This window comes from Bos indicus x Bos taurus, chromosome 2, assembly GCF_003369695.1.
Source record: "Bos indicus x Bos taurus breed Angus x Brahman F1 hybrid chromosome 2, Bos_hybrid_MaternalHap_v2.0, whole genome shotgun sequence".
NCBI lineage: Eukaryota > Metazoa > Chordata > Mammalia > Artiodactyla > Bovidae > Bos > Bos indicus x Bos taurus.
The window spans coordinates 133,054,163-133,075,648 of record NC_040077.1 but is presented as its reverse complement, the minus strand read 5'-3'; the positions used below and the strand labels follow the sequence as shown (position 1 = coordinate 133,075,648).

Below are 21,486 nucleotides of genomic sequence, written 5' to 3'. Positions count from 1 at the left end.
GGCCACCTGCAGCCCTGCTGTTGAGAGGTCAGGCTGGGAGGCCCTCCTGCCGCCTCTGCCCTTCAAAGCCTGGTCCCTACTCCTGCTCATTCTCACCAAGCCTGTGGGAGGCGGGAAACAGCCCGTGGCTGCAGAGGAGCCGTTCGCCGGGTTCACCCCAGGCCTGGGCTCCAGCCTGGCTAGTGCCCCTTTGTTCAGACAGCAAACGCCCTGTCGGCCCCGGCCTTTTCCTGTGGTGGAGGCTGCAGGGAGTGTTCTCAAGAGCATGGGAGATAAACCGTCTGTAGACAGGACTGTGAGGGAAGAACCAGCCACGCAGAGCAGCCTAAGGTCAAAATTGACTGTGTGAGAGAAGGAGGCGACAGGTGGAGTGTGCCCTCTGCCACCCCAGACTAGGCCTAGCGGAAGTAGTTGGGACAGTCGTGGGCGACCAGGCGCCAGGCCTGATCAAAGGCCCCCACAAGGGCCGGCTCCAGGGGCCCTTCCTCAGTGGCCGCCAAGTTTTCTTCCAGCTGCTCCAGGCTGGACGTGCCCAGGGTGACCGCATCCCCGTGGGCGCCCTGCAAGGGAAGACGGCCAGACATCACGCACTGATGCCCCGCAGAGACCCCGTCACACATACCCCCACCCAGCCCCGCCTCTGCCAAGACCTGGGAGCCAGTATCTGTGTGTGCTCAGTCCCTTGGCCGTGTCTCACTCTGATCCCATGGACTGTAGCCCACCTGGCTCCTCTGTCCATGGAATGTTTCAGGCAAAAATACCGGAGTGGGTTGCCATTTCCTCTTCCAGGGTGTCTTTCCAACTCGGGAATTGAACCCAAGTATCTTGCATTTCCTGCATTGGCAGGCAGATTCTTTACCACTGAGCTGCCAGGAAGCCCCCAGTGTCCATACCCTGCATTATTCCAGAAGGAACTTGCCTTCAAACAGCTCCAAAGCCCTGCCTCCCTAGACACACATGGGCAGGCCTGAGTTCGGGGCCTCCCCTGCTGCTCTGCAGCTGGGCAGGCCTGAGTTACTTACATGACCTCACTAAGCTTCAGGATCCCTTTACTTTGCAGGGTGATTGTGGGGATTAAAATTTTGTAAAGGCTATGGTTTTTCTAGTAGTCATGTATGGATGTGAGAGTTGTACTATAAAGAAAGCTGAGCACTGAAGAATTGATGCTTTTGAACTGTGGTGTTGGAGAAGACTCTTGAGAGCCCCTTGGACTGCAAGGAGATCCAACCAGTCCATTCTAAAGGAGATCAGTCCTGGGTGTTCATTGGAAGGACTGATGTTGAAGCTGAAACTCCAGTCCTTTGGCCACCTGGTGCAAAGAGCTGACTCATTTGAAAACACCCTGATGCTAAGAAAGATTGAGGGCAGGAGGAGAAGGGGACAACAGAGGATGAGATGGTTAGATGGCATCACCGACTCAAGGGATATGGGTTTGGGTGGACTTTGGGAGTTGGTGATGGACAGGGAAGCCTGGTATTCTGCGGTTCATGGGGTTGCAAAGAGTCGGAAATGGAGTGGGTTGCCATTTCCTTCTCCAGGGGATCTTCCCAACCCAGGGATTGAACCCAGGTCTCCCACGTTGCAGGCAGATTCTTTATCATCTGAGCCACTATGCAGCAAAAATTTAAAAACAACTAAAAATGAAGTCATGCAGCTCTCCCACTTCCTGCCTCCTACCTGGAGCTGGCAGTGGTGGTGTGTCCAGCAGAGGGCGACCGAGGTCGCGCCGGGGGTTCTGGCACCATGTGCAGCCTCCAGGGCCTTCCCCACCAAGGCAACGGCCTGGAAGGGGTGCTCCTTCCAGTAGCTGGGCAGGGAGGGAGGGAGGGTGGCACAGGGGTCAGAAGGGGGTTTCCTGCAGGGTGTCAGTCTAAGTGGAGGCTTTACCTCCCTGAGCAGCAGAATGCGTGTGGATTTCTGGGTCCCTCATCATGGCGGTCCCTGCCCAGCGGTGGGACCGGCAGGGGTGCAGTGGGCAAGAATCCTTGCATCGCACATGCTCACCAGACATGAACAGTACAACCCCCAACGTCAGGACCACATCTGTGTGCCCCGGATCACGGACAGGACAAGTCCTGCTTCCAGTCCTACCTAACTATCCTTGGATCAGCCACCTGCCTTCACTTAGCTGCTTGGTGAGGAGACAACCCAAGCCAGCCCCACACGGTGAGCACAAAGTGTAAGACAGATAATGGACCTGCCGTGCTTTCTCAATAGAGCAGAGAAGGTAAAAACCATCAGCCAAGATCCTGGGCTTCCCTGGGGGTGCAGTCAGTAAAGAATCTGCCTGCAATGCGGGATACCTGTGTTCCATCCCTGGGTTGGGAAGATCCCCTGCAGGAGGGCATGGCAGCCCACTCCCGTATTCTTGCCTGGAGAATCCCCATGGACAGAGGAGCCTGGCAGGTTGCAGTCCATGGAGTTGCAAAGAGTTGGACACAACTAAGCAACTAAGCACTGCACAAGGCCCTACAGGGTGGCTTTCTGGAGGTACAGAGGGTAAAAACCTGTCTGCCCCTGCAGGGGACACCGGGTCAATCCCTGGTCTGGGAAGATTCCACACGCACGGGGCAATTAAAGCCCGTGAGCCGCAACTATTGAGCCCTCGGGCACAACTCCTGAAGCCTGTGTGCCCTAGAGCCTGCGCTCCACAGTGAGAGAAGTCGCCACAGTAGAACCTGCTCACCACAAGGCCCTGGCTCTCCACAACTAGAGAAAGCCCCCACCTAGCAACAAAGACCCAAGACAGCAAAAAATGTGAGTTATTTTTTACAGAAAGTATCCTCCGGGAGAGAGGCCCAGGCACTGGTGGTGTGACAAGCTCCTTGATACGCTGCTTAAGGAAATGGCTTCTAAACCTGGTCAGACAATCAGAAACTCTGGCGCGGGTGGGCGCCTGGATTAGGGTTTAAATCACACCACTGCACACAGAGGTGGTTCCAAGTATGAGACACTGTGCTGCGTAAAAAGTCCTGGGACATTTCAACAAAATTAGCACTGAAGCTTTGGAGACTTAGCTTCTATAAATCTTGAAAGATGAGCTTCCCAGCAGTCCATAGATAATGTCTAAATTTGATACATTAAGGAACAGCAATAAAGCATATACGTCAGAGATCCTACAGTCAACGCCAGAGGGAGAGTAAGCTGACAGAGTTTAAAAGCATCACCTCTAAGGAATGTGACTTGGAAAGGGCTTGTTTTAGCTGCGGGCATGTATTACATGGATACTTTTTCAAACTTTAAAAAAATGAAAGGGAAAAAAAAAAGGTAAAAGGGCTGGTCCCAACAGATGTTCAACTATAACTTTGGACATTGATGACAATTTTATTGTCAAGAATTTACAAAACTTAGGCTCAGTGCCCCACGTGACAGGGCCAGCAGCAAGCTTCAGGGTTCCCCAGTCCCGATGCGAGGTGTCTCCTGCTGCGGTGGGCAGGGGGGAGGCTCTTCGAGGGAGGAGACACAGTCTTGCAGAACCGGGAGAAGGGCCAGAGCTCCACACACTCCCAATCCAGGTCGCCAGTCACTCTGGGAAACTTTAGGGGTGCTGGTTGGGTTCTCAGTAAAGCTGGGCTTGAGGGGTCAAGGTCTGAGCAAGAGGGGAGGCTCTCGAACCCAAAAAAGCAGCCCCAGGGACGCCCCACTTTCAGACTATGGGGACCCTCCGACCCCGCCCGTCCTGACGCCCCAGCTCACTGATTCCTGTAGACCTCTGCCCAGCTGTTCCCGAAGAAGCGGCCCAAGGGCTGTTTCCCGTCCTTGCCCTCATACTGGTACCTGCCGGTCAGCAGGCCTCCTGCGGGAAGGCTGCAGTCAGACCCCCAGGCACTGCCCCCAGAGCCCGCCTGGACCGGAAGTGGGGGTGATGGCGGGGGAACCAGGATGGGCGGAGGTCCTGGCAAAGCCCTCCCCTTCCCAGGTCTGGGGCCAGGCTTCTCCCGGGTCAGGAAGGGGCAGAAACGGGGTCAGGAAGGCCCTCCCGCCCAGGGGAGCCTGTGCCCGCACAGCCCGTACCAGCCAGAGGGTTGTAGGCGTAGAACCGCAGTCCGAAGTGCTGGAGGCAGGGCAGGAGCTCCGTCTCCACCTGCCGGGTGGTGGCGTTGTACATGCCCTGCAGGCAGAAGGGCCAGCTGAGCGGGGGCCTGGCCGGGGAGCCCCAGCCTGCTCTCAAAGTCTTCGGTCAAGACCCCCAGGACTCCACATGGTTTCCAAAGTCACTACTGGTGGACGGGGAGATGGTGCTGGGCCCCAGGAAGGGACGGCGGCCTGGCTCTGCCATCCCACACACATCTGCAGGCACCAACCGTGGGCTGGACCCTGAGCTCTCAAACACACGTGGATCCGGTGAGCTCTCTGCTTCAAGAGATGTCAGAGTTGAGTTGAAAAGACGAAGGCAGAGGATGCACTCTGTGACCTTGACCAATTTATCTAACTTCTTTGAGCCCCACTTCAGTAATCTTGTCTGGAAAATTCCTTGGACAGAGAAGCCTGGCAGGCTGTAGTCCATGGGGTCACAAAGAGTGGTACACAACCGAGCACGCGCGCGCACACACACACACACACACGCGGGTGGACACACAGACGGAGCCTCAATCCGCTCAAGGGTAAATCGAGAATGACAATGGTACTCTCTAGTTGGGAATCTCAGAGGACTGATCGGAACTTTGACACACTTACTCACTGAAAGTGAAGGTGTTAGCGGCTCAGTCGTGTCCAACTCTTTGTGACCCCATGGACTGTAGCCAACGGAACCCGGGTCTCCTGTATTGGCAGGCGGACTCTTTACCACTGAACCATCTGCAGAGTGTTTGAGGGCTGCTCATTTGGAATCTTCATTCCTCCAGCACAGTCCCCACCCCTTCCTGATGTTAACTTCAGACCTGAGCTTTAAGAACTTTGGCCCAGCTAGTTCTAGCCTGAAGGAGGGAAGAGGAGGAGGAGTTGGAGAAGAAAAAGCAATTAGAAAAAGACCAACCTAAATGCGCAACAGATGACTGGATAAAGAAGATGTGGTACACATAAACAGTGCAGTATTACTCAGCCAGCAGAAAGAGTGAACTAATGCTACGCACAGCAACGTGCATGGACCGATTTTCACACTAAATGAAGTAAGTCAGACGGAGAAAGACGAATGCCGTGTGTGTGTTAGTCGCTCAGTCGTGTCTGACTCTGCGACCCCGTGCACTGCAGCCTGCCAGGCTCCTCTGTCCATGGGATTCTCCAGGCAAGAATACTGGAATGGGTTGCCATTCCCTTCTCCAGACGAATACGATACTGCTTATATATGGAATCTAAAAATATGATTCAATTGAACTTATTTACAAACTAGAAACAGATTCAGAGACAGAAAACAACCTTATTGTTACCAAAGGGGGAAGGGGGGCATAAATCAGGAGTTTGGGATTAACATATAGACTAATATATATATACACACACACACACACACACACACACACACACATATAAAACAGATAACCAACAAGCACCTACTGTATAGCACAGGAAACTATATTCAATATCTTGTAATAACCTATAATGCAAAATAATCTGAAATGTGAAACAAAATCACTTTGGTTATACCTGAAACTAACACAACATTGTAAATCAACTAAACTTCAAAAAATTAAAATTGAAAAAGATAATAAGACCAGAGTTGCCTCGACGAGGCAGCCAAGTGACCCAGAAAGAGTGAGGCCCTGAGACGCATGCATGTTCTCGTCTTGTTCCAGATCTACCCTGCCGTGAATCATTTCCCCCTGCGACACCCCAGAGTGAAAGACGGCACAGGGTGCCCACGACGATACTATTAACAGTAACAGCTGATGTGGCCGAGCCCGCACTGTGTGCCTGCCAGCACAGGCTACACGCACTGAGATGGCATCAGACATTAAACCTCCCGCCCTCACACATTAAACCTCCGCCTGGCCACAGCTGCCTGCTCCAACACCCTCAGCGCTGCTAAATGTCACTGCCTTTGCCCACTCACTGCCCACGCCCACAGCCAGGAATGCCCTTTCTCCTCTCACTCCGGGAAAATGGTCAGTTCAAGGTCTGACGTTCCCTTTTCTGAGCATTCTTCTTTGGCCCGTCCCAAGAAGCGGTCCCTCCTCTAGGCTTCCCAGCTGTCTCTAGATGCTGAGCTCCCTGAGTGCGTGAGTGTCAGTTCCCCTTCTGTGGCCTTGGACAGAGGCTGGCACAGAGCAGGCAGTTAGACAGGGTACCTCCCCCACTTCCCCATCCCAGCTACTGCTGGTAGCTCCAGGGCTCCCAGGCGCACCCACCCTGGTGAAGTGGGAGGCACCAGGACTGAACCACGTGCCCGGGCCTCCAGGGAGGAGTCCAGGGCTCAGAGCAATGAGGAAACTGGTCCCTGCGGGTTCCAAAGACCGATCTGCAACAGTGCCAAGGAGTGCCAGGGCGATAAGGGCGGGACTCCTGCAGATCCGGACCACACCGGGCACCTGAGGGGAAGGGGGCAGGGGCTGCCCAGCGCCAGATTCCGTTTTCAGGGCCCCCTGAGAGGGGCTAGCCAAGTCGTTCCAGGCTAGGTAAGGGTTGCTGAAAGGAGGGAAAAGGAGAGGAAAAGGGTCAAGACTTTTGTACTGTCCAGCTGTCCAGGGCTAATGTGCAAGGGCGCTGGGAAGCCCGGGTTTCACAGAGCTGCGAGGTGGCCAGAGGACTTGGCGTCCCCGGAAGGGGACAAAGCTGTCGGTCCTGAGCTTTTATAAACTTAAAACTAGACGCACTGCGTGTGTGCGTGCTCAGTCGCTTCAGCCGTGTCTGACTCTCTGTGGCCCTACGTACTGTAACCCACCAGGTTCCTCTGTCCATGGGATTCTCCAAGCAAGAATGCTGAAGTGGGTTGCCATGCCCTCCTCCAGAGGATCGAACCCACATCTCTTACATCTCCTACATCGGCAGGCAGGTTCTTTACCGCTGAGCCACCAGGGAAGCCAAGACTTACTATATGACTCAGCAAAAACTATACCCCAGTAATCTTCATGAACCTACCTACAAAAACCTTTGACCAATATAGTTGACTAACATTAACTCTATTGACTGATTGGCCAGTTTAAGGCCAACTATATGCCTGGATGAAATTCAGTGTGTCATGATGTATTATTCTTGTTATATATCACTGCATTCAATTGGTCAAAGGTTTTTGAAGGTAGGTTCACAAAGATTACTAGGGTGTAGTTTTTGCTGACAGAGAAGGCAGTGGCACCCCACTCCAGTACTCTTGCCTGGAAAATCCCATGGGTGGAGGAGCCTGGTGGGCTGCAGTCCATGGGGTCACTAAGAGTCGGACACGACTGAGCGACTTAGCAGCAGCAGCAGCAGCAGTTTTTGCTGAGTCATACAGTAAGTGTATTTTAACTTTATAAAAACTCAGCTGTTAAAAAAGTTAAACATGAAAAAAGGTTAAAGATTATATTTATCCTTGTGTTTACCATTTCCAGCACTCTCCATTTTGTGTGTGTGTAAATCCAGCTTTTCTTCCGTCTAAAGTATTTCTCCCAATATTTGCTACAGTGAAGAAGTGAAGTGAAAGTCGCTCAGTTGTGTCCGACTCTTTGCCACTCCATATACTATACAGTCCATGGGATTCTCCAGGTCAGAATACTGGAGTAGGTAGCTGTTCCCTTCTCCCGGGGATCTTCCCAACCCCAAGGATCGAACCCAGGTCTCCCACATTGCAGGCAAATTCTTTACCAGCTGAGCTGCCACCAGGGAAGCCCGGAGTGAAAGCTGGCTACTATAAATTCTCCCTAACCTTTGTCTGAACAAAGTCTTTGCTTTCATTTTTGAAAGGTGTTTTCGTTTGAGTTCTTGCAATACTTGAACACCAGCTTGAGCCTTTAGCAAGTCCCAACAAGAAAACCACAGAGCCAGCCTCTGGGGCCTGCAAGATGGCGGGACAGCCCCAAGGCACCACCCCTAGGCTAAGACCACATTTTAGGATCTTCAGTTCAGTTGCTCAGTCGTGTCCGACTCTTTGCAACCTCACGGACTGCAGCATGCCAGGCCTCCTTGTCCATCACCAACTCCCGGAGTTTACTCAAACTCATGTCCATTAAGTCGGTGATGCCATCCAACCATCTCATCCTCTGTCATCCCCTTCTCCTCCCGTCTTCAATCTTTCCCAGCATCAGGGTCTTTTCAAATGAGTCAGTTCTTCGAATCAGGTGGCCAAAGAATTGGAGTTTCAGCTTCAGCATCAGTCCTTCCAATGAATATTCAGGACTGATTTCCATTAGGATTGACTGGTTTTATCTCCTTGCAGTACAAGGGACTCTCAAGAGTCTTCTCCAACACCATAGGTTAAAAGCATCAATTCTTCAGTGCTCAGCTTTTTTTTATCGTCCAACTGTCACATCCATACATGACTCATGGGAAAACCATAGCCTTGACTAGACTGACCTTTGTTGGCAAAGTAATGTCTCTGCTTTCTAATATGCTGTCTAGGTTGGTCATAGCTTTTCTTCCAAGGAGCAAGCTTCTTTTAATTTCATGGCTGCAGTCACCATCTACAGTGATTTTGGAGCCCCCCAAAATAAAGTCTGTCACATTATTTAGGATCTTCAACCCTTAGGAAACGCCCCTGCCTAGGGATCCCGGGTAGGGGGCGCTTGTGTGTGGGGCGGGGCCAACACGCTCACGTCGCCCCGCCCCCGAGCGCTCCGCCCCCTGCCCGGTGGGCGGGGCCCACGCCCACCCCTCCTTAAAGTGCCGGTCCTCACCGCGTTGCCCGCGGTAGGGCGCTTTGTAGGGGTCGGGGCTACCCGCGTCATTTAGCTCCGCCCCCTGTCGAGTGGGCGTGGCCCACCTCTCCTTAAAGCGCCCGCCCTGACCTCGTTGTTTTCAGGTGCGTTCGGCTTCGGGGCGGCTGCGTTGCCCATCCCCTTGCCATGGCCCAGCCACAGTCGTACCCACGGGGTGTCCCGACCCGGCCTGCCACTGTCTTGGGCGCCATGGAAATGGGGCGCCGCATGGACGTGCCCAGTAGCGCTGCGGCCGTGCGCGCCTTCCTGGAGCGCGGCCACACCGAGATCGACACGGCCTTCGTGTACGCCGACGGCCAGTCCGAGAGCATCCTGGGCGGCCTGGGGCTCGGGCTGGGCGGCAGCGGCTGCAAAGGTAACGCCTGGCCCCCCGGACCTCAGCACCGTGACCGCCCCCGAGCCATGCACTGGCCGCGGCTGGGATCGACCGCCTTGTCCACCTTGCTGGGACGCCCACCTCCCCTGGCCTCCCCGCAGCTCTGTGAAACCCCCGCTTCCCAGCGCCCTTCCACTTCAGCCCGGACAGCCAGACACTTGGTCTTGACTTTTCCTCTCATTTTCCCTCCCTCTCAGTAACGTCCCGACAGTGGCAGAGCCTGGAATGACTTGACTAGCCCCTCTCAGGGGGCCCTGAAAACGGAATCTGGCGCTTGGCAGCCCCCCTTCCCCCTTTCCCCTCCCCCGCAGGTGCCCCTTACGGTCCGATCTGCGATCTGCAGGAGTCCTGCCCTTATTGCCCTGGCACTCCCTGGCACCGTTGCAGATCAGTCTTTGGAACCAGCGGGGACCGGCTTCCTCATTGCTCTGAGCCCTTACCTCCTCCCTGGAGCCCTGGCTGCGCGGTTCTGTCCGCAGTGTCTCCCACTTCACCAGGGCTTCGCTGGTGCCCCAGATGGTAAAGAATTTGCCCGCAATACAGAGACCTGGGTTCTATCCCTGGGTTGGGAAGATTTCCCTGGAGAAGGGCATGGCAACCCACTCCAGTGTTCTTACCTGGAGAGTCCCTGTGGACAGAGAAGCCTGGCAGGCTACAGTTCATGGGGTGGCAAAGAGTGGGACAGGAGTGAGTGCCTAACACTTTAACTTTTCCACTTCACTCCTGGGAGCAACAGGAGCTATCAGCATTAGCTGGGATACGGGTGTGGGGGAGGAACCCTGTCTAACTGCCACATCTGTGCCAGCCTCTGTCTGAAGCCATAGAAGAGGAATCGACAGTCACCCAATCCAGGGAGCTCAGAGTCTAGAGAGAGCTGGGGAGCCCAGAAGAGGGACCCCTTCCCAGAAAGGGCCAAAGAAGAATGCTCAGAAAAGGGAACATCAGACCTTGAACTGACACTTTTCCAGAAGAGGAGAAAGGGCTTTCCTGGCAGTGGGTGTGAGCAGTGAATGTGCAAAGGCAATGAGGTTTGGCAGTGCTGAGGGTACTGGAGCAGGCAGTGGAGCCAAGCGGAGGTTATTGTATGGGCCCAGGGGAAGGTCCCCCACCAGTCTGATGCCATCTGAAGTGCTTACTATGTGCCAGGCAGGCACATACTGAGGGCTCAGCAGCACTGGCTGATACTGTTGGTGGTCGTGTGGTTGTAGTAACAGTAGATGCCGTTAGCAGCCTGTGCCGCCTTTCACTCTGGGGTGTCTCAGGGAGAAATGATTCACGGCAGGGTAGATCTGGAACAAGACGAGAACATGCATGGGTCTCAGAGCCGCACTCTTTCTAGGTCACTTGGCTGCCTCGCATGACAATTCTGGTCTTATTATTTTTTTTAATTTTAATTGAAGTGTAGTTGATTTACAATGTTGAGTTAACTTCAGGTGTACAGCAAAGGGATTTAGTTATATATATATATATATATATATATATATATATATATTTCAGATTCTTTTCCATCATAGATTATTATAAGATATTGAGTGTAGTTCCTTTGCTTTACAGTAGGTCCTTGTTGGCTATCTATTTTATAAATATTGCTTGCTCCATCATTAAATTGTGTCCAGCTCTTTGCAACCCCATGGACTATAGCCTCCAGGCTCCTTCCTCTACCCCTGGGATCTTCCTGGCGAGAATACTGGAGTGGGTTGCCATTCCTTTTCCAGGGGATCTTCCTGATCCAGGGATCAAACCTGTGTCCCCTACATTGGCCGGTGGATTCTTTACCACTAAGCCACCTGGGAATCCCCATTTTCTATATATTATTGTATATGTTAATCCCAAACTCCTAATTTATCACCCCCTTCCCTCTTTGGTAACCATAAGTTTGTTTTCTGTCCGTGAGTCTATTTCTGCTTTGTAAATATATTCATTTATATAATTTTTTTTAGATTTCACATGTAAGCGGTATCATATTTGTCTTTCTCTAACTTACTTTACTTAGTATGACAATTTCTAGGTCCTTCCATGTTATTGTAAACGGCATCATTTCACTCTTTTCTGATGGCTGAGGAATATCCCATTGTATATACATACCACATTTGTTTATCCATTAATCTGTCATAGGCATTTACATTGGTCTTATTTCTGATTACTTTTCTTCTGCAGCACCTCCTCTTCCCTCCTTTAGGCTGGAACCAGCTGGGCTAGAGTTCTTAAATCTCAGATTTGAAGTTAATGTCAAGAAGGGGTGTGGGCCAAAGAGGAGGAGGTGGTGGAATGGAAAATTCCAAATGAGTAGGCCTTCAGCCCTCCAGCCTGATCTCTCCCATCTCAAGGGGTCTGGCCTGCTGAGGTGACTTTCTAAGAGTAAACAGCGCAGAAAGGGCTTTCTTCTCAGCCGTTAGCTTGCTCATCTGATGAGGAGAAAGGTATTTAACTCCTTCCTGAGTCACACAGGTAGCACGACACTGGCCTTTTCTCAGTTGGATGCTTCTCTGACAGAAATATAATCCTTCCCTGGGCCCCCAGTTGAGGCCTCTTGCTTCTCTTTCCTGAATTCCTGCCACAGTCTCCTTGCCATTTTCCCTGTTTCCAGACCTGTGCCCGAGGCTCTTTGTGTTTCATTCGGAGTCATCGTTCAAAACTGCAAAGCTGACCCCTTAGCTTGCTGGCTGGAAGTGTTCGGAGTCGCCCTGTGGTCCCCTAAGGGGTGCCCTCAGGGCCCTTTGCATGTCTCTGGTCTGTGGCCCCTTCTCTTGTCTCATGTACCCCGAGACCTGGTATTTTAGGTCCGTGGGATCGCAGGCATGACTCCTCAAAGCCATGTTCTTGCCCCAGGGTAGCCTTTGACTCCTCTTGGAGATGCAAAGCCTTGGAAAGCCTTCCCTGAATTCTCAGGGCTCCTCTCCCCTGCCCCTGCGTGTCCTGACCTCACTTACTCTGTGGTGCCCCCTTAGACTGTGGGTCCTTGAGGGCAGAGATCCAGGGTTGGCATTCATCTTCCAACCCGAAGTGCCAGGCATGGCACACCTAGCTGTCTGGTAAGTAGTCACTGTAGTGATAACGTTAGCAACTCATGATGAGCAAGTGTGTGAAAGTTGTGATCAATCCTCAGGGCCTCCCAACCAAACAGTACCATTAACACTCTCAATTTACAGTTGAGAAAATTGAGACTCTGTGTGTGTTTGTGTGGTGTGTGCACACACACGCATGTGCGTGCTCAGTCATGTCCAGCTCTTTGTGATCCCAGGGACTGTAGCCTGCCAGGCTTCTCTGTCCCTGAGATTTTCCGGGCAAGAATACTGGTGTGGGGCTCAGAGAGGTTGAATAATTTGGTCAAGGTCATAGAGCTGGTATTGGCAGAGCTGAGGTATGAACCCAGGCCTGCCTCTTAACCATTAACCCTAGATCCTCTCCAATGATTGCTAAGTTGACCTGAACTTCTATTTTTCTCATCCCAAAGTAAAAATTGCTACCAAGGCCAATCCATTGGAAGAAAACTCCCTGAAGCCCGACAGCCTCCGGTCCCAGCTGGAGACGTCCCTCCAGCGGCTGCAGTGCCCCTGCGTGGACCTGTTTTACCTGCACCTGCCGGACCACGGCACCCCCGTGGAGGAGACGCTGCGCGCCTGCCACCAGCTGCACCAGGAGGTGAGGGCGGCCCCGACTCCCCAGCCTGGCCTGTCGGTGCCCGGAGAGCAGAGGCTCCGGGGCTGCCCCAGAGCAGAGCAGGGGACGGACCCCACGCCCAGGGTCCCAATCCCCGGGACTGGCGTTCTGGGCTGCGGGGGAGTCTGACCGTGGCCTCTCCCCCGCAGGGCAAGTTCGTGGAGCTCGGCCTGTCCAACTATGCCGCCTGGGAGGTGGCCGAGATCTGTACCCTGTGCAGGAGCAACGGCTGGATCCTGCCCACCGTGTACCAGGTGAGGCCCGGTCTGCAGAGGCCCGTCTCCAGGGCACCTGCGACCCCAGGTCCTCTTGCACCCCCTGCCCTCTCCAGAGCAGCCACTCCCCTGCTCCCAGCCTGTAGACGACCCCCGGGGGGCCATCAGGCGGACCACGGGCGCCCGCCCTCAGGCCCTAGCCCCTCTTCCTGCCTGCTTCTGGCTCTGCGGTCAGCCCGAACTCGCCTCCCCCTTCCCCCTGGCAGGAGTGCCCGGGCATCACTTAGATACCTCTTCCTCTGGAGGCCTTTCCCGACAGCCCAGTGGGTCCTCCAGTCCCCAGACCCCACCTTTATGCATTGAGCGAGCATTTCTGAGAATCCGCCGTGATCACAGAAGCCGCCTCTATGTGATCATCTGTTCTGTCTTTTTTGTTTGTTTGTTTGGCTGCCTCGGATCTTAGCTGCCTCATACGGATCTTGCATTGTGTCCCACGGACTCTCTAGTTGCGGCTCTCAGGCTTAGTTGCCCAACCAGGGATCAGACTCGGGTCCGGTGCATTGCAAGGTGGATTCTTAACCACTGAACCATCAGGAGAGTCCACTCCGCTTTGTTTTTAACTCGACTCTGACATCTCTTGAAGCAGAGAGCTCACCAGATCCACGTGTGTTTGAGAGCTCAGGGTCCAGCCCACGGTTGGTGCCTGCAGATGTGTGTGGGATGGCAGAGCCAGGCCGCCGGCCCTTCCTGGGGCCCAGCACCATCTCCCCGTCCACCAGTAGTGACTTTGGAAACCATGTGGAGTCCTGGGGGTCTTGACCGAAGACTTTGAGAGCAGGCTGGGGCTCCCCGGCCAGGCCCCGCTCAGCTGGCCCTTCTGCCCACAGGGCATGTACAACGCCACCACCCGGCAGGTGGAGACGGAGCTCCTGCCCTGCCTCCGACACTTCGGACTGCGGTTCTACGCCTACAACCCTCTGGCTGGTACGGGCTGTGCGGGCACAGGCTCCCCTGGGCGGGAGGGCCTTCCTGACACCGTTTCTGCCCCTTCCTGACCCGGGAGAAGCCTGGCCCCAGACCTGGGAAGGGGAGGGCTTTGCCAGGACCTCCGCCCGTCCTGGTTCCCCCGCCATCACCCCCACTTCTGGTCCAGGCGGGCTCTGGGGGCAGTGCCTGGGGGTCTGACTGCAGCCTTCCCGCAGGAGGCCTGCTGACCGGCAGGTACCAGTATGAGGACAAGGACGGGAAACAGCCCTTGGGCCGCTTCTTTGGGAACAGCTGGGCAGAGGTCTACAGGAATCGGTGAGCTGGGGGCGTCAGGACGGGCGGGGCCGGAGGGTCCCCATAGTCTGAAAATGGGGAGTCCTTGGGGCTGCTTTCCTTTCAAGGCCTTCCCTCGCTGCCTGGACCTAGCTCTCTTGATTCCTGGAGGAATTAGGAAACCCTCTGTAAGGCTTCGTTTTGTTTTCTTGGGACCTCCGTGAGGAATGCCGACCCCTGGGCCTTATGGCCAACCTTCCAAATCGTAACTCATGCCTAAGAAGTGCTGATCACCTGCCAAGGGGGAAAGACAGGGCTCCGGGTGGAGGAACAGGAGGCCTGGGGCCGGGCTGTGCCCCTGTCCTGGCTTCCTGTTACTCCAGGTAAAGTAAGGGCAGGTTTGAATTCTTAAGAGTAGAGACATCCTTGAAGTCTCTGGTGAGGGAGCCAGCGTCCTGGGTGGTTCTGTTGCCCAAAAAAGCAGGAGACCCCCTGCTTGAGGGGACCCTGGCCCCTCCGTGCTACAGGGGCTCCCTGGGTGGACTCTTAGGCAGTGGCCCCCTGTGTGACCCTGTGGTCCTGACCCCGTGCTACCGTCCCCTCCTGTCCAGCTACTGGAAGGAGCACCACTTCAAGGGCATCGCCCTGGTGGAGAAGGCCCTTCAGGCTGCGTATGGCACCAGCGCCCCCAGCATGACCTCAGCCGCCCTCCGGTGGATGTACCACCACTCCCAGCTCCAGGTAACCTGTCCCCCCGCACCCCCCACAATATCCCTGGACGCCCTGCCCCTGCTCTCTTTGAGGAGCCAGCATGATTTCTAAGTCGTTTTTCCCTCTGAAATCTCTCTCTGGTCCAGTTCTCAGGCAGCCTTCCTGTTCTTCTGGGTAGCTGCCGAAGAACCAGGCCCTGTCGTGAGGGCTTTACAAGCATGGATTGAACGATTGCTTAGGCCTGATGAAGTGGGATATTCCAGTTTTACCAATGAGCAAACAGCTGTGAACGGGAGAGACAGTTATAGTCACGGACTTGATCTACATCCCGCTGGTCTTGTTCCTCTGGAGTAGTGGGGGTTCCCTCTCTTTGGTGTCCCCTGTCTTCCTGGCTAATGCTTTTCTCCAGCTGCAGCTGTACACAGTTGCATAGTCTCCGGCATGTATACAGCAGGTTTTCAGTAAATGGGAGTTAGGAGCTTTGTATAATTTCTCATTCCCATAAGCATGGTGAAAACTGAGATCTGAGACTCCGGGCTTACAAAGCTAAACCAGGTTCGCACAGCTGCTGAGTGGCAGAACCGGGCTCTGAACTGAGGTCTGAACGAGGACGAACATCGTGGCAGCAGAGGAAAGAAGAGAGGATTCGGGTCACATAGTTACGAATGTTGAAGGCACCGAAGTGCTTTGTACAACTATTGATCGCTTATGGTGAACGATGTTGGCTTCCTGATCTCCGAAGAAGAAGACTTAGCTTAGGGACCAGGGACCAGTCTTGATCACTCACAGCCTTTGTGTAGCAGAAGTTTATTACAGTGAGAAATGACAAAGAAAGCTTCTGACACAGACATCAGAAAGGGTTAGAGAGTGCCCCATTCGCTAGTTTTATTGAGGCCTTATATACTTTTACCAGACCCACTCCCACAACATACATTAACAACAGAAAGGTCTTAGCAGACCCACTCCCACTTCACATAAACAGGATTAGTCAGAAGGTTTTTCTCAAAAGGAGAAACATGTCCTCCAGCAAGATACCTTGTTGTTATACAATCCTTCCCTGGTGGCTCAGACGGTAAAGCATCTGCCTACAATGAGGAAGACTGGGGTTCGATCCCTGGGTCGGGAAGATCCTCTGGAGAAGGATATGGCAACCCACTCCAGTAGTCTTGGCTGGAAAATCCTATGGATGGAGGAGGGTGGTAGGTTACAGTCCATGGGGTGGCAAAGAGTTGGACACGACTGAGTGATATCATTTCACTTCACTTCAGTTCAGTCGCTCAGTAGTGTCCGACTCTTTGCGACCTCACGGACTGCAGCACGCCAGGCCTCCCTGTCCATCGCCAGCTCCCGGACTTTACCCAAACTCATGTCCATTGAGTCGGTGATGCCATCCAACCATCTCATCCTCTGTCGTCCCCTTCTCCTTCTGCCTTCAATCTTTCCCAGCATCAGGGTCTTTTCAAATGAGTCACTTCTTCGCATCAGGTAACCAATTATTGGAGCTTCAGCTTCAGCAGCACTCCTTCCAACGAACACTCAGGACTGATCTCCTTTAGGATGGACTGATTGGATCTCCTTGCAGTCCAAAGGACTCTCAAGAGTCTTCTCTAACACCACAGTTCAAAAGCATCAATTCTTCAGCGCTCAGCTTTCTTTATAGTCCAACTCTCACATCCACACATGACTACTGGAAAAACCATAGCCTTGACTAGACGGACCTTTGTTGGCAAAGTAATGTCTCTGCTTTTTAATATGCTATCTAGGTTGGTCATAACTTTCCTTCCAAGGAGCAAGCATCATTTAATTTCATAGCTACGGTCACCATCTGCAGTGATTTTGGAGCCCAAAAGAATAAAGTCTGACACTGTTTCCCCATCTATTTCCCATGAAGTGATGGGACCAGATGCCATGATCTTCGTTTTCTGAATGTTGAGCTTTAAGCCAACTTTTTCACTGTCCTCTTTCACTTTCATCAAGAGGCTCTTTAGTTCCTCTTCACTTTCTGCCATAAGGGTGGTTGTCATCTGCGTATCTGAGGTGATTGATATTTCTCCCGGCAATCTTGATTCCAGCTTGTGTTTCTTCCAGTACAGCATTTCTCATGATGTACTCTGCATATAAGTTAAATAAGCAGGGTGACCATATACAGCCTTGACATACTCCTTTTCCTATTTGGAACCAGTCTGTTGTTCCATGTCCAGTTCTAACTGTTGCTTCCTGACCTGCATATAGGTTTCTCAAGAGGCAGGTCAGGTGGTCTGGTATTCCCATCTCTTTCAGAATTTTCCACAGTTGATTGTGATCCACACAGTCAAAGGCTTTGGCATAGTCAATAAAGCAGAAATAGATGTTTTGGGGAACTCTCTTGCTTTTCGATGACCCAGCAGATGTTGGCAGTTTGATCTCTGGTTCCTCTGCCTTTTCTAAAACCAGCTTGCACATCCGGAATTTCATGGTTCACGTATCGCTGAAGCCTGGCTTGGAGCATTTTGAGCATTACTTCACTAGCGTGTGAGACGAGTGCAGTTGTGCGGGAGTCTGAGCGTTCTTTGCCTTAGTACAGAGCTTCCGATGAGTTGTTCTGCTGTGTAATCACTAGCTCTGGGCTTAAAGAAACTAAGGTCTAATGTGACTAAGACTAAGGAATGTGAAAAAAAGTTTGTCCTTTTCTCCTGCTGAAAGCCCCAGACCCCTTTCTCCTCGCTGGGGACCTGGACTTCTTATCACTCTACCTGAGAATGAACTGTCTCACTGTGTAGGGTGCAAAGAGTATGCCCAACCCCAGGCCTTGGCAGGGGCGGGGCTGGGCGGGGGTGTGTGACGGGGTCTCTGCGGGGCATCAGTGTGTGACGTCTGGCCGTCTCCCCTCGCAGGGCGCCCACGGGGACGCGGTCATCCTGGGCATGTCCAGCCTGGAGCAGCTGGAAGAGAACTTGGCGGCCACTGAGGAAGGGGCCCTGGAGCCGGCCGTCGTGCAGGCCTTTGACCAGGCCTGGCGCCTGGTCGCCCACGATTGTCCCAACTACTTCCGCTAGGCTCCTACCCGGATCAGGCGCCGAAGGTTTCTGTTCTGTCGCCTCTTCTGCTCTCTCCCTGGCCGGTCTCTGCCTTAAGCTGACTTCGCGTGGTCTTTCTCCATCGTCTGGATCCACGGTTATTTTTCCAGCCGCTGCCTCACCTTGGGCTGAGCCCCTTGGGCATTTCGCATCTGAATAAAGCCAACACTAAACCTGCCTGTAGCCCAGTCATGAGCGGACCCCGCAGGCTTCTCTCCTCAGCTGCTGGGACTTGTCCCCTCCCTGCCTGGGCCTTCCTGCCTGAGGGGTGGACCTGCGAGCTGGAGCCACCTCGGGGCAGAGGCGGCGGGGTGCGGGGGTGGCTGCAGGCGGCCCTCACGTGCCCAAGTGTCAGAGGGAAAGAGGGCTGTCCACCCTGACATGGATTTTCTCTCTGAATTATCTCACTGAATACTCAGAAAGGGAATAATTTGGACAAAAACCTTCCAAAAAGGATAAAAACCCCCAAGATGCTGTGGGACATTTTAACGCAGTTGTTTCATCGGTGGCTTTAAAAAAAGGGAGAAAAGTGGGACTTTCTGGAGGTCCAGTGGTTAAGACTCTGCGCAGGGGGTGCAGGTTCAATTCCTGCTTGGGAAGTGAAGACCCCACATACTGCGGGGCCCACCCCTCTAAAAACAGAAGCAGTGCCTTTACTACTAGCTGAAGCCTCCTGTCGTCTGCTCATCCACAGATTCTCAGCTCTGCTGCTGCACCTCCCTCTGTTAGCACGGGCCTGGGCAGCCAGGACCCCAGTTTCCCTCAGCAAATCCCTGCTCCAAGTAGGAGGCACCCAAGGCTGGAGAAGAAATGAAATCCGAGGTCTGGTTGTTTCTGTTAGAACATCACGCCCTGGGCGAGGGATGTGAGCCAAGCAGCAGGAGCAGGCAGCACCGGAACCCGTCGCTCAAGTGACGACAGGGGCTCAACTTGGAAATGCAGCCATAGCCACCAATCAGAGGCTCCTTAGTCCAAAGAAAGGCCCTGCTTGCCATCTAGAAGGAGACACTGCAGATACAGTTTGATTATTTGGAACTTTCCTTTGTAATAAAATGAATGCTTCCCCAAATGGGGTAGTCACCCTGCTTGTGTGATCAGCCACTGTTGCCCAGCAAGCCACCCCAAAACTGAGTTGCTTAAGATGACAAAATCTGAAATTGACCTAAGAAGATTCAATTCAATTTCTATCAAAACCCTGCTAGATTTTTTCTTACAGACACTGACAAAATTATTTTTAAATTCACATTTGAAATTCAAGGGATACAGAATTGCCAAAACAAGCAAGAGCAAAGTCCTCCAGTCCCTGATATCAGAGCTTACTACGAAGCTACAGAAATAAAAACACAGCATGGGACTGGCCTAAGGACAGACACATAGACTGATGGAGCACACTGGAGAGTCCAGAAATACATCCATAATAGTGTGAAAGCAGAACTCGTCCAAACAGTCCAACAGCTGATGAACGCATAAGTTAAAAGTGGCACGTCCGTACCAGGGAACGTCACTCAGCCAGTGAAGTGATGAAATGCCTGTAATATGGGTGAACCTGTTTCGCTGTAAGCTTTACTTACATTTTAAGTTCAAAAGTTTTGTCAGCAAATCAGTTGTTGCACATAAGCAATTTTGATTTTTTGTAATTATTTGTCTTAATTTCAATATACAGTTACTGAAATAGAAACAGTAAAGAAAGTAACTCTACGCATATCACCGAATTGGGCTGACCAACATCCCGACTTGACCGCTGCTGCAAAGTCCCCTGTTAACAGCAATATGGAGTCTCAGCTGGGACAGGGTCCCAGGCAGCGAGTCCATCCCACAGGCGAGACTTCAGATTGCGGTTTCGGGGCCCCGCTTATAATTCCAGGGCGCAAACCGACACGCAAAGCGCAGCTCCGGTTTTCCTTTTACAACGCTGTTTGTCTCCTTTGTGAGCCGTGGGACTTCTTAGACCCGGGGGCGTGGCCAGGCCTTCAGGGGCTTAAGAGATTCCAAGACCTCCTCCCCTTCTTCCCTAAAGCGCTGCCTGACTTGCTGTGCTTGCAGGCGGGCACAGAATCCTGCAGTGTCCATGCAGGTCAGAAGCAAGTCAGAGGCCTGGTCTCCTGCTTCTGGAGCCTGAACAAGACTACCTCCCTTTTAATTTCCCTAACAGAACCCTGAAGGTGATACCCAAAGTGAAAGATGACAGTTCCAAAAGGTCCCATATTATATGATCTGATTTTTGTGGCATGTCTAGAATGGGGAAATCTACTAGAGACAAAAACTAGACTTGTGGTTCCCTGGGGCTGCGAGATGGGTTGGAGATGAGCTGCTAATGAATACAGGTTTCCTTTGGGGGTGATGAAAATGGAGGAACTGGAGATTAACTGTTAATGAGTACAGGTTTCTTTTGCTGTTCAGTTGCTAAGTCGTGTCTGACTCTGCGACCCCGTGGACTGCAGCACGCCGGGCTTCCCTGTCTTTCACTATCTCCCAGAGTTTACTCAAACTAATGTGCCTTGAGTAGGTGATGTTTCTTCTGGGGGTGATGAAAATGCTTTAAATTTGATTGTGATGGTTGTACAACGCTGAATACACTAAAAACAAAAGCACTATGCTTTGTGACGTGTTCTTTTTTAAAGAACTGTAATTGTTTTTGGCTGTGCTGGGCCTTCGTTGCTGCACAGGGTTTTCTCTGGTTGCAGGTGGTGGGGGTTGTTCTTCGCCGAGGCGCTTGGGCCTCCCTGCAGTGACTTCTCTCGATGCAGGGTACGGCTCTAGGCCACACAGGCTTCAGCAGTGGGCTCCCTAGTTGCCGCCCATGGGCTCGGCTGCTCCTCGGCATATGGACTCTTTCTGGACCAGGAACTGAACCTGTGTTCCAGTGGTTCGGAGTCTGAGAGCTATAGGGTGAGTAGGGGTGGGCACTTCTGCCTCATATGGGGTCAGGAGGCCTGCTGCTGATGATCAGCGGGGCTTTTGGCAACAGTTACAAAGGGGCTCAGTCAGCTTCAGATGTGACCTTGGTTCTGGCCTCCGTATCTGTGGCCTTGGTACAAGGCCTCACAGCTGTGGCCTTGGGGCAGGACTCCACAGAATTGTTTGTGTGAGGTGCAGCTGTGTGTGTGTGATGTGTTTGTGTGATGTGATGGTTAGAAGCATTCATGATACCTAGGGATTGCCTCCGTAACTTCAGCAGAAAGCATTAAGGGGGACAGCAGATATTCCAAAGCCTTCGAAGTCCAGGAATTGTAGCAGCACCACTTACAGGGGAGAAAATGTACGCTTACGGTACTTTTGGTAACTTATGGTTACCAAAGGGGAAAGGCAGGGGGGATAAACTAGGAGTCTGGGATTAATACATACACGCTGCCACGTATGGAACAGATCGTCGGAAAGGACCTACAGTATACAGGGAGCTGCACTTTGTGTTTTGTAATAACCTA

At 52.8% G+C, this 21,486-nt stretch overlaps 2 protein-coding genes across 2 annotated transcripts; one reads left to right on the top strand and one right to left on the bottom strand.

Annotated features, from left to right (window-relative positions):
* Positions 1 to 398: 398 nt before the first annotated feature.
* LOC113900500 (aflatoxin B1 aldehyde reductase member 2-like) lies at positions 399 to 8,792 on the bottom strand. The gene is made up of 7 exons (XM_027554339.1): positions 8,742 to 8,792; positions 6,282 to 6,461; positions 4,682 to 4,711; positions 4,015 to 4,111; positions 3,697 to 3,796; positions 1,678 to 1,807; positions 399 to 560 (listed from the first exon to the last, which is right to left on the bottom strand). The coding sequence occupies exons 1-7, from the start codon at positions 8,790 to 8,792 to the stop codon at positions 399 to 401; spliced, it is 750 nt and encodes a 249-aa protein (XP_027410140.1).
* Positions 8,793 to 8,837: 45 nt separating this feature from the next.
* Positions 8,838 to 20,649, top strand: LOC113900493 (aflatoxin B1 aldehyde reductase member 3; the record flags this gene model as incomplete). The annotated part of the gene is made up of 7 exons (XM_027554326.1): positions 8,838 to 9,138; positions 12,614 to 12,801; positions 12,969 to 13,073; positions 13,922 to 14,018; positions 14,237 to 14,336; positions 14,906 to 15,035; positions 17,879 to 20,649. Coding segments are annotated over 7 exons (1,083 nt in total), but the record flags the coding sequence as incomplete, so codon positions are not given.
* Positions 20,650 to 21,486: the final 837 nt, after the last annotated feature.